Source organism: Tachyglossus aculeatus, chromosome 5 (genome assembly GCF_015852505.1).
Source record: "Tachyglossus aculeatus isolate mTacAcu1 chromosome 5, mTacAcu1.pri, whole genome shotgun sequence".
Taxonomy (NCBI): Eukaryota; Metazoa; Chordata; class Mammalia; order Monotremata; family Tachyglossidae; genus Tachyglossus; species Tachyglossus aculeatus.
The window spans coordinates 35,698,934-35,715,947 of record NC_052070.1 but is presented as its reverse complement, the minus strand read 5'-3'; the positions used below and the strand labels follow the sequence as shown (position 1 = coordinate 35,715,947).

Here is a 17,014-nt window from a genome sequence, read left to right as displayed (position 1 = left end):
AGGGACCGTCTCTTTATGTTGCCTACTTGTACTTCCCAAGCGCTTAGTCCAGTGCTCTGCACACAGCAAGCACTCAATAAATACGATTGAATGAATGAGTGAATGAATCTTATCATTATGGCTGCATGGTCTGGAATACCAAAAAATTCCAGGACACTGGGGTTCAGGAGGAGATCTGTGCCATTTTGAGCCAAGACAGAATCGTTGGAACTGGTCAAGTTGTTTGATATGCTGACTACAAGCTGTCTGCCCTTCCCAGCCAAATAATTACAATAATCATACCTGATCAAGTTGTTTGATATGCTGACTACAAACTGTCTACCCTTCCCAGCCGAATAATTATAATAATCAAACCTGTGGAATTTGTAAACTGCTTACCAGAATAATACAAGCAAATCAGGTTGGACACCCTCCCTGTCCCACGTGGGGCTCAAAAATCCCAATCCCCATTTTACAGATGAGGTAAATGAGGCCCAGAGAAGTGAAGTGAGTTGTCCAAGGTCACACAGCGGACAAGTGTCAGAGCAGGGATTAGAAACCATGAACTTCTGACTCCCAATCCCATGTTCTATCTGCTGTGTCACGGTGCTTCTGGCCAGCACTTTGCTGAGTGCCTAGGAAGATACACTACAATCAGATTAGACAATGACCCTGTCCCAAATGTTGCAGGGAACTATAAAATAAATTGTGGTATTAGTTCAGCACTTAATATGTGCCAAGTACTGTACTAAGTTCTGGGATAATAATAATAATAATAATAATGGCATTTATTAAGTGCTTATTATGGGCAAAGCACTGTTCTAAGTGCTGTGGAGGTTACAGGGTAATCAGGGTATCCCACGGGGGGCTCACAGTCTTCATCCCCATTTTACAGATGAGGTAACTGAGGCCCGGAGAAGTGAAGTGACTTGCCGAAAGTCACACAGCAGACATGTGGCAGAGCTGGGATTAGAACAAATGACCTCTGACTCCCAAGCCCGGGCTATTTCCACTGAGCCACGCTGCTTCTCTATAGAAAACTCACTTCTCCCTGAGTAAAAATCCAAACAGAGAAGCCCACCGAAACACACGTGAGCCCTGCCTCTTCTGTTCTTAAAACTTTTTCGTTCTCGGGTCACCCTCTACTCTTAAGCAGTGATCATCATCATCATCAGTCGTATTTATTGAGCGCTTGCTGTGTACAGAGCACTGTACTAAGTGCTTGGGAAGTACAAATTGGCAACATATAGAGACAGTCCCGACCCAACAGTGGGCTCACAGTCTAAAAGGGGGAGACAAAACCAAACATACTAACAAAATAAAATAAGTAGAATAGATATGTACAAGCAAAATTAATAAATAAAGAGTAATAAATATGTACAAGCATATATACATATATACAGGTGCTGTGGGGATGATGATGATGACTTCCAAAGTGGCCAAATTCCTCTGCTCTCATTTGAAGATTATACTAGGTCATCCCCAAGTTTCTTCCAAACTCTCTTCTTCATCCCGCAACCGTAGCCTCACTGTTGTGATGGTGGCCCTTCACTGGTTGAGGATTACCTCGCCTAACCCTCGACTGGCTAAGGATGACCTCATTTGGTTCTCTATTAATTGAGGATTACCTCCTCTGACCCTCTGTTGGGTGAAGATTCTTTCTCTTGGCCCTCGATTGGCTAAGGATTATTTCACTTTGATCCTCTTTTGGCTGAGGATTGCCTCACCTGGACTTCTGTCGGTTGAGGATTATATCACCTAACCCTCCGTTTGCTGAAGAAAACCTCTCCCAATCCTCTATTCTCAAGGTTTCCACTGATAGGAGGAAGAGTCTTCCTGAGTTTAGTGGGTCCAAGTCAATGCCCTTTTTGCTACTACCTAGGCAAAAATCCCAGTTGTGTGCCTGCCAGGAGAGGGGAAATAGAGACCTAAAAATAATAATGACATTGTTAAGCGCTTATTATGTATAATAATAATAATAATAATTATAATAATAATAATAATAATGACATTTGTTCAGCGCTTACTATGTGCACAACACTGTTCTAAGCGCTGGGGAGGGTACAAGGTGATCAGGTTGTCCCACGTGGGGCTCACAGTCTTAATCCCCGTTTTACAGATGAGGGAACTGAGGCTCAGAGAAGTTAAGTGACTTGCCCAAGGTCACACAGCAGACATGTGGTGGAGCTGGGATTCGAACCCATGACCTCTGACTCCAAAGCCCGTGCTCTTTCCACTGAGCCACGCTGCTACTGTTCTAAGCGCTGGGGCGATACAAGGTGATCAAGTTGTCCCCTGTGGGGCTCACAGTCTTAATCCCCATTTTACAGATGAGGGAACTGAGGCTCAGAGAATTTAAGTGACTTGCCCTAGGTCACACAGCAGACATTGGCGGAGCCGGGATTAGAACCCACCACCACTGACTCCCAAACCCGGGCTCTTAACACTGAGCCACGCTGTTTCTACTAACAGCAGAGGAGAAAATCATTCAATTCTCCTCCAGGTGACTGTCCTTTTCGCCCCTATAGCAATAATAATAAAAATAAAAATTGTGGCATTAGTTAAGCGCTTACTATGTGCCAGACACTATACTAAGCACGGGGATGGATACAAGCAAATCGGGTTAGACACAGTCCCTATCCCACATGAGGCTCCCAGTCTCAATCCCCATTTTACCAATGAGATAACTGAAGCACAGAGAAGTTAAGTGACTCACCCAAGGTCACACAGTAGACAAGTGGCAGAGCGAGGATTATAACCGGTGATCTTCTGATCTCCAGGCTCATGCTCTAATCACTACCTCATGAAGTCACCAAAGGAGCAAAGGAACTCAGTGGCTTAATGCCCCCATCTTACCTCCTTCCCTTCCCCACAGCACCTGTATATATGTATGTATGTTTGTACATATTTATTACTCTATTTATTTTACTTGTACATATCTATTCTATTTATTTTATTTTGTTAGTATGTTTGGTTTTGTTCTCTGTCTCCCCCTTTTAGACCGTGAACCCACTGTTGGGTAGGGACGGTCTCTATATGTTGCCAACTTGGACTTCCCAAGCGCTGAGTACAGTGCTCTGCACACAGTAAGCGCTCAATAAATACGAATGATTGATTGATTCTATTTACATTGTGTATCCAGGTTTCCTCCCCTGATCTCTGGTAAGGCCGTGACCCAGGAATTCAAAGTCTGCAACCTACATTTGGGGACAGTGTAGGTTATTGTCAATGTAGGTTATTTTGTTAGTATGTTTGGTTTTGTTCTCTGTCTCCCCCTTTTAGACTGTGAGCCCACTGTTGGGTAGGGACTGTCTCTATATGTTGCCAATTTGTACTTCCCAAGCGCTTAGTACAGTGCTCTGCACATAGTAAGTGCTCAATAAATATGATTGATTGATTGATTGATTGATTGACAGAAAAGAACACCCTTAACATGCAGGGGTGGGATGAGGGGAGCTAATTTCTGGCTGGAGGCAGCCCCCTCTGGAGTAGTACAGTGCCCTAGCCCACAGCCCAGCCTGGGAAGACGGAAGAGCAGAGGTTGCCTGGGATAAACTCCCATCCAGCCATTCTACAAAGGATGTGGAAGAGGAATCCTTCCCTCCCCACTGCAGAAACCCACGGAGAAGTCTGTTTCAGTTTCCCAGCCTCCGTCACGGGGGTCAGGAGCGGAGAGGAACAGGTCACTGGTCTCACAGAAGGGGCTTAATAAATACCATCATGGATCCCTCCATAGAAGACAGACACTGCAGCTGCTCCAAAGTTTGAACTGGATTTTGATGCCGGTTACTCCCAGCTTTCCGAAGCTCATTGTCGGCAGGGAATGCATCTGCTAATTCTGTGGTATTATGCTCTTCCTTGCGATTAGCGTAGTGCCTTGCATATAGTAAGTGCTCAATAAATATGATGGATAGTGATAAGCAGACTAGCCTTCTCCATCCATTAGAGAGGCAGCGTGGCTCAGTGGAAAGAGCCCGGGCTTTGGAGTCAGAGGTTAGGGGTTCAAATCCCGGTTCCACCGATTGTCAGCTGTGTGACTTTGGGCAAGTCACTTCACTTCTCTTTGCTTCAGTTCCCTCATCTGTAAAATGGGGATGAAGACTGTGAGCGCCCCGTGGGACAACCGGATCACCTGTAACCTCCCCAGTGCTTAGAACAGTGCTTGCACATAGTAAGCACTTAATAAATGCCATCGTTATTATTATTATTATCCAGGGTTGGACATCTCTGCCTGCCCTCGACCTCTTGAATGACGCAGTTGCCTAGCTAAAAGAAGTCGAGGTTCAACTCTGGGTAACAAATGAAGAGCCTCTGTGCCATATAGAGTTTGCAAAGGGCAGCACGGAACAGGCCGCCAGTTCATCGTGCCTTGCCAATTCTGGAAAGCACTTTATACCCATTTGTTTATCTTCTTGTCTGTGCCCAGCACGAGTGATTCTAGCACGTGACAAAAACCACAATTATGCCCTCCTGATGCCCACAAACCTGCTCTAAATCTGCAACGAAATCTGAACCTGAAGTGGATCAGAAAGAGGAACAGGGATGAATATGAGTTGCATTCTTTCTGGAAAGGGACCCATCCAGAGCCTTTGGGTGGTCTAGACTGAATGTGTCAGTGAAAACAGGGCGATGGTTCAGGGTGTCTAAAGGGTGACGAATGGAAGAAAGAATCTCCCACATGAGAATAGACTAACAAGATGAGGACTCGTCAGTGTGGAGAGATGAAGGCTGAGAGGAGATGTCGCCTCAAAAAGGTCATCCCCAACTAATTTCCATTTCCTCTTCTCCTACTCTCTTCTGTGTCACCTTTGCTCTTGGATTTGCACTCTTTATTCACCCCTCCCACAGCCCCACAGCACTTACATACATATCCGTAATTTATTAATTTATATCGTCTGTGTCCCCCTCTAGACTGTAAGCTCATTGCGAGCAAGGAACGTGCCTACTCAACTCTGGTATATTATACTCTCCCACTTAATACAGTGCTCTGCACACAGTCAGTGCTCAATAAATACCATTGGTTAACTGAATAATAAAAATGATAGCATTTATTAAGTGCTTACTATGTGCAAAACACTGTTCTAACTGAATGATTGATAGGAGTCAAGCTTGAAGTTTTCAAGTCATAGAAGGGTCAGTGGGGTTAACAGTGGGGATTGTTATTCATCAAATCCCACAACACCAGAAGAAGTGGGGCGATGGCACGAGCCATTCCCTCCTCTCTGCTGAGAAGCAGCGAGGCCCAGTGGAAACAGCACAGGCCTGGGAATCAGAGGACCTGAGTTCTAATCCCAGCTCCACCACTCATCCGCTCTTTAACCTAGAGCAAGTAACTTCCCTTCCCTATGCCTTTTGTTCCCTTATCTGTAAAACAGAAATTCAATCCCTGTTCTCCCTCCTACTTAGACTGTAAACCCCACATGGGACCTGATAATCTTGTATCTACCCCAGCACTTAGTACAGTGCTTGACACATAGTAAATACATAACAGATACCATTGTTATTATTATTATTATTAATATCTTCATCAGCTAACTAGCAGGATGCAGTATACTGAACCTCCAGTATATTGGGGTGCCTTAGCTTGGGGTGAACTCACGGAGAGCCCCAAGAGTCCTTCTCATAAGAAATTGTGTGCACTGGTGTAAAAAATGACTTCTGAATTTTAAAAGTGACTAGAATATCACAATATCCTCAGTCCCCTCCACTCCACCTTCCCATTCCCACACCCACTCAGAGCTCCAACTACATACACATACACACACACAATTGCGTCTTTGGTGCTCCAGGGTAGATTGATTCCTGGCGGATTCTGGCTAGAAATGGAGATTTTCCAGAAGGAAATCTTTTCCAGAAATACATCTTGCCACTACTGTGTTTTCCTACCTTGTTAGCAAAGGAAACTCCTTTTCCTTCTGTGCCTACAGATAAAAAGAATCTTTTCCAGAAATATGTCTTGCCACTACTGTGTTTTCACCTACCTTGTTAGCAAAGGAAACTCCTTTTTCTTCTGTGCCTACAGATAAAAAGAGCCTTTAGGGCCATCAGAGGAGAAATATAAGACAATCTCGATACCTCGGGAGCTATTTAAAGATACCATTAAACTGTCGCCACTTAGGGCATTTGAAAGCAAGCAGCATGGTAAGCTGATGAGTAAATTGGTCTAAGCGTACTCTCCTTTTATGAACAGACCAACTCTGAAGGCCAAGGAGAAGCTGTAGATGCTATCTGCCTAGAAAATCAAAAGGCCTCTGCTCCCATTCTACTTGGCAGCCTTTTTGACGAGCTGAAAAGGCAAGGCCTTGACTTCACTGCTTTTAAATGGAAGTCCAGCTGATTCAAAGAGAAGCAGCGTGGCTCAATGGAAAGAGCCCAGGCTTCGGAGTCAGAGGTCGTGGGTTCAAATCCCGACTCCGCCAATTTGTCAGCTGTGTGACTCTGGGCAAGTCACTTCACTTCTCTGTGCCTCGGTTATCTCATCTGTAAAATGGGGATGAAGACTGTGAGCCCCCTGGGGGACAACCCGATCACCTTGTAACCTCCCCAGCGCTTAGAACAGTGCTTTGCACATAGTAAGCACTTAATAAGTGTCATCATCGTCATCATCATCATTCAAAAGTCACTCCTTTAAAGGACATCATCATCATCAATCGTATTTATTGAGCGCCTACTATGTGCAGAGCACTGTACTAAGCGCTTGGGAAGTACAAATTGGCAACATATAGAGACAGTCCCTACCCAACAGTGGGCTCACAGTCTAAAAGGGGGAGACAGAGAACAAAACCAAACATACTAACAAAATAAAATAAATAGAATAGATATGTACAAATAAATTAAATAAATAAATAGAGTAAAAAATATGTACAAACATATATACAAATATATATATATATATGTAAATCAATTGGACGGTATAGTCCAGGATTAATAGAACAATTTCTCAATAGAGCGATTGAATGAATGGATGAATGAATCAGGGATGCATAGCAAAGTGGTTCCAGATGGGACCGCCTTGGGTCCGGTTCCAGTCCACCTGGTTCATTCAATCGTATTTATTGAGCGCTTACTACATGCAAAGCACTGTACTAAGCGCTTGGGAGAGTACCATATAACAATAAGCAGACACCCACAAATTGATGGCGATAGATGAAGCAATTGAAAGCCTGCTCAATCAGCTTGCAGAGGATGGTGAATCGGGGAGGTTGCTGAGGGAGAAGGAAAATTCAGGGAGATGTAGATGAATTGGAAAGACAGCCCTGATGTATCAGGATGAAATTTAACAGGGAGCAGAGTAAGTGAAACACAACACAAATACAGAACGGGGAAAGGGGGCTAGAAACGAATACCCCAGACACCAGTAAAGGGAGCAGGATTTGACCAGAAGGTGAAAATGGATCAATAGTGAACGTTCTTCCTACAAAATAATAATAATAATGATATTTGTTCAGCACTTGATGCCAAGCACTGTATTAAGCCCTAGGGTTGATATCAAATAGGTTGGACACAGTACCTGTTCCACTTGGGGCTCCCTGCCAAAAATATATTATCCATGGAAGCCAACAGCCATGGGAATGAATTGACAGGAGAAGGATAGGCCAGAGTGTGTGTGTGGTAAATCAGTTACTAAACCCACCCCTGGTCAACGCCTTTCTAGATAATTTGCCCCAGTTTTGGCGAGAAAACTTTAAGAAGGATGTGGAGAAACTGAAGAGGTCCAGAAATAGAAAAAGAAGGAATTAAGACATGGAAATTTAGTATAAGCTCAATGTGGACAGGGAACACGTCTACCAGTTATGTTGTATTATACTCTCCCAAGTTCTTAGTACAGTGTTCTGCACATTGCAAGCACTCAATAAATACCAGTGATGATGAGAGGTTAAAAGAATTGGGGCCATCCAGTCTACAGAAAAGAAGGTTAATTGGGTAACTTAATCACAGTCTTCAAGTATGTGAAAGGGTTTTAAGTTGAGCAGTTTTGCTGGAGGTCCACGGAAGACTGAAGAGAAGAAATGATCTTAAGCGAAAGCAGATGAGGCTACAGTTGGACATAAGGAAGATTGACTTGACTATTTGGATAAATAAATATTGGAGCGGGATACCAAAGGAGACTGTGGATAGTGTTCCTTTTAAAAAATAATAGACAACACTTCTCTCCTAATTGGTTTAGTCATTCAGCTGCCTGAAGGCAGGGTGCTGGATTCTTTGATGTTGGAGAGTCCCTGCCCATTCTCAGATTATCCCCTTCCTTCCCTACTCAGTGAAACCTTAATCCTGTGAGGAGGGACTATAGACCAGAGTCCTTTACTGGGGCTCTGTTATAATAGTAATTGTGGTATTTGTTAAGCACTTACTGTGTGCCAAGCACTGCACTAAATGGTGGGGTAGATACAACAGAGCGCACTTTGCTCTTTTAATCCTAACCTTCTCACTGGTCCTCAATCTCGTTTATCTCACCACAGACGGGTAGCCCAAATCCGGCCTCTGGCCTGTAACCCCCTCCCTCCTCAAATCAATCAATCGTATTTATTGAGCACTTACTGTGTGCAGAACACTGTACTAAGCGCTTGAGAAGTACAAGTTGGCAACATATAGAGATGGTCCCTACCCAACAGTGGGCTCAAATCCAAGAGGCGATTATTCTCCCCTACTTCAAAGCCTTACTGAAGGCACATCTCCTCCAAGAGGCCTTCCCTGACTAAGCCCCCCTTTCATCTTCTCCTACTCCCTTCTGCTCCTTTTGTTCTTTCCCCTCCCAGTCCCACAGCATTTAGGTACATATCTGTCATTTATTTATTTATATTAATGTCTGTATCCCCGCCTCTAGACTGTAAGTTTGTTGTGAGGAGGGAATGTGTCTGTTCATTGTTTTATTGGACTCTCCCAAGTGCTAAGTACAGTGCTCTGGCCCATTGAAACCCTGTCATCCAGCGACTCATAGGCAAAGCAATAAGATCCTCACAGCAGGAGCAGGGAAACTAGCAGAAGGAGCAGGAAGTAATAATTGTGGTATTTGTTAAGTCCGTGCTATGTGCCAGACACTGTACTAAGCACTGGGGTGGATATAAACAAATCGGATTGGACACAGTCCCTGTCCCACATGGGGCTCACAGTCTTAATCCCCATTTTACAGATGAGGGAACTGAGGCCCAGAGAAGTGAAGTGATTTGACCAAGTCCACATAGCAGGCAAGTGGCGGAGCCAGGATTAGAACTCTTCACTTTCTGACTCCACTCTCAATCCTGCGGAGGGCCCTAACCTGACCACAACACTGTTTTAGAGAGATTCACAACATTTTTTCTTATGGAATTTGTTAAGTGCTTCCTATGAGCCAGGCACTGTTCTAAGCACTGGGGTAGATACAAGGCAATATGGTTGTACACAGTCCATGTCCCATATGGGGGCTCACAATCTTATTCCTCATTTTACAGATGAGGTAACTGAGGCACAGAGAAGTTAAACGACTTGAGAACAATGACAGGCGCAGTGTGGCTTAGTGGATAGAGCGCAGGCCTGATCCCAGCTCTGCTATTTGTCTGCTGTGTGACCGTGGGCTCTGCTGTGTGAACTTGGGCAAGTCACTTCACTTCTCAGTGCCTCAGTTTCCTCATGGGTGAGCCCCATTTAGGAAATGGGCTGTATCCAACTTGATTAGCTTGTATCTAAGTGGTTAGTACAGTGTCTTACACATAATAAGGGCTTAATAGATACCAAAATAATAAAAAAAGCTTGCCCAAGGTCACACAGCAGAGGACCGGAGTTATCGTTTGGTTCTTTCTGTAGCCTCTGCTCTCCCGTCCCTCAGTGAGGGAAGAGACGCTTAAAGCTACAGATTCCCCATTCTAGGCCTCGACTCAAACTGAAACAAAGCAATCGATGAAAACTGCCTGGATTCTCTCTGCACAACAATGGGGATGTTACTTTCTTATTAAACACTTTGGTGAAAAACACACTAGAACCTGAGTTCTAATGCTGGCCCCACCCCTTTCTTGCTGTGTGACCTTGGCCAAGTCATTTAATTTCTCCGTACTTCAATTTCCTCATCTGCAAAATGGGGATCCAATACCTCTTTCTCCCTCCCACTTAGATTGTAATTCCAATGTGGGACCTGATAATCTCGTATCTAGCCCGGCACTTAGTACAGAACTTGACACTTAGTAAGCATCTAAAAAATACCCTGATTATAAAGGGACATAAGTAAAGGTGTAAAGAGCGGGCATCACATTGAGTGTGTTGAATAAATACTCCAAGGGACATGGCCAGAGATCGGGCAGGGACAGGGCTATGTCTCTGTGTTTCTTGCCCCACAGGTTGATGAAGACGATATTGTGCAGGAGAAGGGTCGAAAGAAGATGAGCAGCTCCTTCTTTGCCGGCTGTGTTGGAATCTGTTGGCAGAGGGCAATGCACTGTTCCAAGGCAGAAAGTCAGAGGAAGGGCCCAATGCCAACTTCCATATGAGCCAAAAGCAAATGTTCCCAGATGTTCTCCACCTCCAGGAAAGATGTAACAAAAGACAACGGGCCGGGATTTTTTAAAGGAAGGTAAAAGATTAGTCGGATGGCTTGGAAATTTGCCTAGCTGCAAGCTGCATGGAAGGAGGTGATGGTAAAGCACTTCCGCATTTTTACCAAGAAAACTCCATGGATATACTACCAGAACGATTGCAGATGAAGGTGGGGCGTTCTGGGAAAGATGTGTCTGTGGTGTCGCTATGGGTTGGAAACGACTCGACGGCGTAAGACAAGATTTGATAAACACTTGCTATGTGCCAAGCGCTGTTCTAAGCACTAGGGCAGATGCAAGTTAGTCAGGTTGGCCACAGTCCCTACCCCACATAGGGCTCGGACTCTTGATCCCCATTTTACAGATGAGGTAACTGAGGCCCAGAGAAGTTAAGTGACTTGCCCGAGGTCACACAGCAGACATACGGCCAGAGAAGCAGCGTGGCTCCGTGGAAAGAGCACGGGCTCTGGAGTCAGAGGTCATGGGTTCAAATCCCGGCTCCGCCAATTGTAAGCCATGTGACTTTGGGCAAGTCACTTCACTTCTCTAGGCCTCAGTTCCCTCATCTGGAAAATGGGAATGAAGACTGTGAGCCCCACGTGGGACAATCTGATCACCTTGTATCCCCCCCCCAGTGCTCAGAACAGTGTTTTGCACATAGTAAGCGCTTAACAAATGCCATCATCATTATTATTATATGGCGGAACTGAGATTAGAACCCAGGTCCTTCTGATTCCCAGATCCGTGCTCTGTCCAATAAGCCCCACTGTGTGAACAGGTGACCCAGAGAAAGTCCTTCCCAGATCACTCCACCCTGGGGAAAGTTTGAGAAGATTCTAGTAGCCAAATTGCTACCACCAGGAGATAACCAAAAAGGCCAGAAACCAATCTATGTTGGATCCCAAACCTTCTGGAGTAGGACCGGGATATCATTGTTGTCCCTGGAGATTGGGGAAAAAGAGAGAGAGAGACAACACTGACATTAGCCAGCCAAGGTGGGTCATTTTTCAAGAACCGAAATGGTTGCCCAAAACCAGGAATTGTGTCTCAATATAGGAACTAATGAGCAGTTTGGCAAAGGCCTGTTTCCTACCCAACCCCAAGAGTCCCCGGGGAGCTCTGAGAGCCCGGAGAGCCTGGGTGGAAAAACATTTTCAGGCAGAACTGGGGAAGCTGGGAAAAGCTAATGATCTCTGAGCGTCGCATACTCTTGTTGATTTCCGACGGTCTCCCGTGCAAACGAGAACAGTTGCGGAGCGAGTCCCCGGGGAAATGGGGATGTTTGTTTTCAGGAAGTGGTATCAGGCCATTAGGGGTGGAGTTTGAGTAGCGACTTGGAGACAAATCGCTTTAGGGACCATTAGCAGGGAACCGGAGGCCCGGAGGAGGTGGGAATTTGTTGCTGGAGATGCCATGGAACAGGAGAGAATCCATCCAGACTGGAGGAGAGGAGGGCTGACCAGCCAGCCTGTCCATTGTAGGTCCTGGTCCGGCTACTCCAGGTGGGCCATGGCGTTAAGGCTCTTATCCGGGTGATTGAAGCTAAAATCTGTATCGAGGACAAGCTGATTTGGAGGCCTGAATGATCCAGGTTGGATTTCATGATTGATCCCACTGCACATTTAAAACTGTGAGCCCGCCGTGGGACAACCTGATCACTTTGTAACCTCCCCAGTGCTTAGAACAGTGCTTTGCACATAGTAAGCACTTAACAAATACCATTATTATTATTATTAAAAGGGAACATCAATTTGCCAGAGTAGACAGGGCCTTTGTGGCTCACACGAATGTAAGATGGTGTGGCTAGGCCCCTGCTTTATTCACCTAACTCTACTCCCTCCCTTTCCCCCGGGTTCTCACATGCACTGTGGGGTCAGCTGTGTGATCTCAGGATATCCTTCCCCAGCTTTTTAACTGACTTTGATGCAGGAAGGGGGGTGTCCTGTGTTGTCCCATCACCGGTGACTCTGGGAGTGATCAGGCAAGATCCAGGGGACATCTTCCCCGGAGACGTTCCAGTACTGGGATCCGGTTTCTGAGGCCTGAGGTTTGAAGTTCGACATATTCTGTCTGTCTGTCCTCTTCGCTAGACTGGAAGCTCATTGTGGGCCGAAAATGTATCTGCTGTATATTATTGGTTGTGCTCTCCCAAGGGCTTAGTTGCACATAGTAAGTACACGGTAAATACAACTGACTGATTGATTGATTGGTGGCCTGGGCCTACCCGTGGAGAAGCTGTGGAGTTGACGACCAAATGTCTTTGTTTTTTAGGCCTCACTGGGTTTTCCAGCCTGAGGCGTCACACGGAGGTCCTTCCTCGCCCTATCGCCTTGAGGAAAGCTCTTTTCACGTCCTTGTTTCTCAGGCTGTAGATGACGGGATTGAGGAAGGCGGTGATGATGTTGTAGAAGATGGCCATCTTCTTGTCATCCTCGGGGTTGGACTGGGAGCTGGGCCTCATGTACATGAGGATGCAAGGAAGGCCGAACATGGTGACCACGGTGATGTGCGAGGCGCAGGTGGAGAAGGCCTTCAGCCGGCCCTGGGCCGAGCGGATCCGCAAGATGGCCACGAAGATGTTGACGTAGATGACCAGGATGAGGGACTGCGGGACCACGATGACGTTGAAGCCCACGATGAAGTCCACCCAGTCGTTGAGGGTGGTGTCGGCACAGGCCAGCTTGAGGACGGCGGGGACCTCGCAGAAGAAATGGTTGATCCTGTTGGGGCCGCAGTAGGGGAGGCGCATGGCGAAGTACGTGTAGATCAGGCTGCCCACCACGCCGTACGTCCCGCAGATGCCGGCCAGGAACAGGCACGTCCACCGGCTCATGATGACCTTGTACCTGAGAGGGTGGCAGATGGCGAAGTACCGGTCCACCGACATGATGGAGAAGAGCCAGGACTCCGTGACGCCGAACAGCAGGAAGATGTACATCTGAGCCACGCAGCTGGAGAAGGAGATGGACCGCTTCCGGCTGAGCAGGTGGGCTAGCATCTGGGGCACCGTCGTGGTCGTGTAGCTGATGTCCAGCGAGGACAGGAAGCTGAGGAAAAAGTACATGGGGGTGTGGAGGCGCTGGTCCAGCTGGACCAGGGTGATGAGGAGGCCGTTGCCCAGGAGGATTAGCAGATAAATGACCAGGAAGAAGAAGAAGAGCAGAGGGGCCGTCCTGGAGGTGGTGGTGAAGCCCATTAGGATGAATTCACTCACAGCGGATTGGTTTCCCCATTTGGAATCCTGCATCATTTTCTGCCTCTGGAGGGGAAAAGAAGAGCCGTGACAGTCGTAGACAGGAAGGGAACGGGAGCTTAGTACAGCTCTCTGTACACAGTAAGCGCTCAATAAATGCGATTGAATGAATGAATGAGGGCCTCAGTAGATACTGCTGATGGATTGATCCAGGCAGGACTTTTTTTAAAGTCCTTTTACTTTTTTTAAAGTATTTGTTAAATGCTTACTATGTGCCAGGCACTCTAAGCACTGGGATAGATACAAGCTAATCAGGTTAGACACACAGGTAGGAATTTTTTATGGTATTTCATTCATTCATTCATTCAGTCGTATTTATTGAGCGCTTACTGTGTGCAGAGCACTGTACTAAGCGCTTGGGAAGTACAAGTTGGTAACATGTAGAGACGGTCCCTACCCAATAGCGGGCTCACAGTCAAACTCTTGGTAGTGTGGCTTACTGGATAGAGCACATGCCTGGGAGTCAGAAGGACATGGGTTCTAATTCCGGCTCCATCACTTGTCTGCTGCATGACCTTGGTCAAGTCACTTCACTTCTCTTTGCCTCAGTGACCTCATCTGTAAAATGGGGATTGAGACTGTGAGCCTCATGGGGGACAGGGACTGTATCCAACCCAATTTGCTTGTGCCCACCCCAGCACTTAGTACAGTGCTTGGCATATAGTAAGTGCTTAACAAATACCGCAACTATTATTATTTTCAGCCAAGTAAGGAAAGAGGAGGAGAAGGAGAACTGACTGAACGCCTTAAAGCCAGTGCTAAGGAGTTTCCGTTTCATGGGAGATGGAAGAGGAGTTTTTGAGGAGTGGGGAGACACGGACTGGACCATTTTTCAGAAAAACGATCTGGGCAATTGGGGGAAGAGTGCCTTCCGTCCCCTCCACTCCACCGAAACTGCCCTCTCAAAGGTCACCAATGACCTCCTTCTTGCCAAATCTAATGGCTCCTACTCTATCCTAATCCTCCTCGACCTCTCAGCTGCCTTCGACACTCTGGACCACCCCCTTCTCCTCAACACGCTATTCAACCTTGGCTTCAGAGACCCCGTCCTCTCCTGGTTCTCATCTTATCTCTCTGGCCGTTCATTCTCAGTCTCCTCTGTGGGTTCCTCCTCCCCCTCCCATCCCCTTACTGTAGGGGTTCCCCAAGGTTCAGTTCTCGGTCCCCTTCTGTTCTCGATCTACACTCACTCCCTTGGTGAACTCATTCACTCCCTTGGCTTCAACTATCATCTCTACGCTGATGACACCCAAATCTACATCTCCGCCCCTGCTCTCTTTCCCTCCCTCCAGGCTCGTATCTCCTCCTGCCTTCAGGACATCTCCATCTGGATGTCTGCCCGCCATCTAAAACTCAATATGTCCGAGACTGAGCTCCTTATCTTCCCTCCCAAACCCTGTCCTCTCTCTGACTTTCCTGTCACTGTAGTTGGCACTACCATCCTTCCCGTCTCACAAGCCCACAACCTTGGTGTCATCCTCGACTCCACTCTCTCATTCAACCCGCACATCCAATCCGTCACCAAAACCTGCCAGTCTCACCTCCACAACATCGCCAAGATCCACCCTTTCTTCTCCATCCAAACCGCTACCTTGCCGGTTCAATCTCTCATCCTATCCAGACTGGATTACTGCATCAGTCTCCTCTCTGATCTCCCATCCTCCTGTCTCTCCCCACTTCAGTCTATACTTCACTCTGCTGCCCAGATGATCTTTGTACAGAAATGTTCTGGGCATGTCACTCCTGTCCTCAAATATCTCCAGTGGTTGCCTGTCAACCTACGAATCAAGCAAAAACTCCTTACTCTTGGCTTCAAGGCTCTCTATCCCCTCGCCCCCTCCTTCCTCACCTCCCTTCTCTCCTTCTCCAGCCCAGCCTGCACCCTCCACTTTTCTGCTGCTAACCTCCTCACTGTGCTTCATTCTCGCCTGTCCCGCCATCGACCCCCGGCCCACATCCTTCCCCTGGAATGCCCTCCCTCCACACATCCACCAAACTAGCTTTCTTCCTCCCTTCAAAGCCCTACTGAGAGCTCACCTCCTCCAGGAGGCCTTCCCACACTGAGCCCCCTTTTCCCTCTCCTCCTCCCCATCCCTTCCCTACCTCCTTCCCCTCCCCACCACACTTTATATATTTGTACAGATTTATTACTCTATTTACTTTACTTGTACATATTTATTACTTTATTTTATTAATGATGTGCATATAGCTATAATTCTATTTATTCGGACGGTTTTACACCTGTCTACATGTTTTGTTTTGTTGTCTGTCTCCCCCTTCTAGACTGTGAGCCCATTGTTGGGTAGGGACCGTCTCTATATGTTGCCGACTTGTACTTCCCAAGCATTTAGTACGTGCTCTGCACACAGTAAGCGTTCAATAAATACGATTGAATGAAATACCATTCTTGATGGATGACTGAGATATTCACTTCCGCAGCCCAAACCCCTTGCTACCCCATTATCATTTTTGATCAATCATCTCCGTCTCCGAGCCATTGGGCTAAATGAGCATTGGGTTAGGAAATGTGGATGGATCAACATATCCACTCCTGGGAAAACAATCTGAGAGCCCAAACTACTGAAGGCCAAAGAGCCCAAACTGAAGAGAAGTAATGTGGCCTAGAGGACAGAGCACGGACCTGGGTTCTAATCCCTGCTCTGCCACTTGTCTGCTTTTTGTGACCTTGGGCAAGTCACTTAATTTCTCTGTGCCTCAGTTACCTCATCTGTAAAATGGGGATTAAGACTAAGTCATATAATAATAATATTAATGGCATTTGTTAAGCACTTACTATGCGCAAAGCACTGTTCTAAGCGCTGGGGTGGATGCAAGGTGACCAGGTTGTCCCACGTGGGGCTCACAGTCTTAATCCCCCTTTTAAAAATGAGGTAACTGAGGCACAGAGATAATAATAATAATAATGGCATTTACTAAGCGTTTACTATGTGCAAAGCACTGTTCTAAGCGCTGGGGAGTTTACAAGGTGATCAGGTTGTCCCACGGGGGGCTCACAGTCTTAATCCCCATTTTACAGATGAGGGAACTGAGGCCCAGAGAAGTGAAGTGACTTGCCCAAAGTCACACAGCTGACAAGTGGCGGAGCCGGGATTTGAACCGATGACCTCTGACTCCAAAGCCCGGGCTCTTTCCACTGAGCCAGGCTGCTTCCTATGTGGGAAAAAGACTGTGTCCAATCTGATTATCTTCTATCTACCCCAGCAACTAGGACACGGTAAGCCTTTAACAAATATCATTTTAAAAAAAGACCCTAAAAATC

At 46.6% G+C, this 17,014-nt stretch overlaps 1 protein-coding gene across 1 annotated transcript; it reads right to left on the bottom strand.

Moving 5' to 3' along the window:
* Positions 1–12,729: 12,729 nt before the first annotated feature.
* On the bottom strand, positions 12,730–13,925 carry LOC119928471 (olfactory receptor 2A12-like). Its single transcript, XM_038746753.1, has one exon. It carries the CDS (start codon positions 13,729–13,731, stop codon positions 12,781–12,783), a length of 951 nt encoding a protein of 316 aa, XP_038602681.1. The 5' UTR covers positions 13,732–13,925; the 3' UTR covers positions 12,730–12,780.
* Positions 13,926–17,014: the final 3,089 nt, after the last annotated feature.

Bases quoted from the DNA above. Each gene is read 5' to 3' on its own strand.
- LOC119928471 (XM_038746753.1), bottom strand. From the start codon at position 13,731: ATGATGCAGGATTCCAAATGGGGAAACCAATCCGCTGTGAGTGAATTC.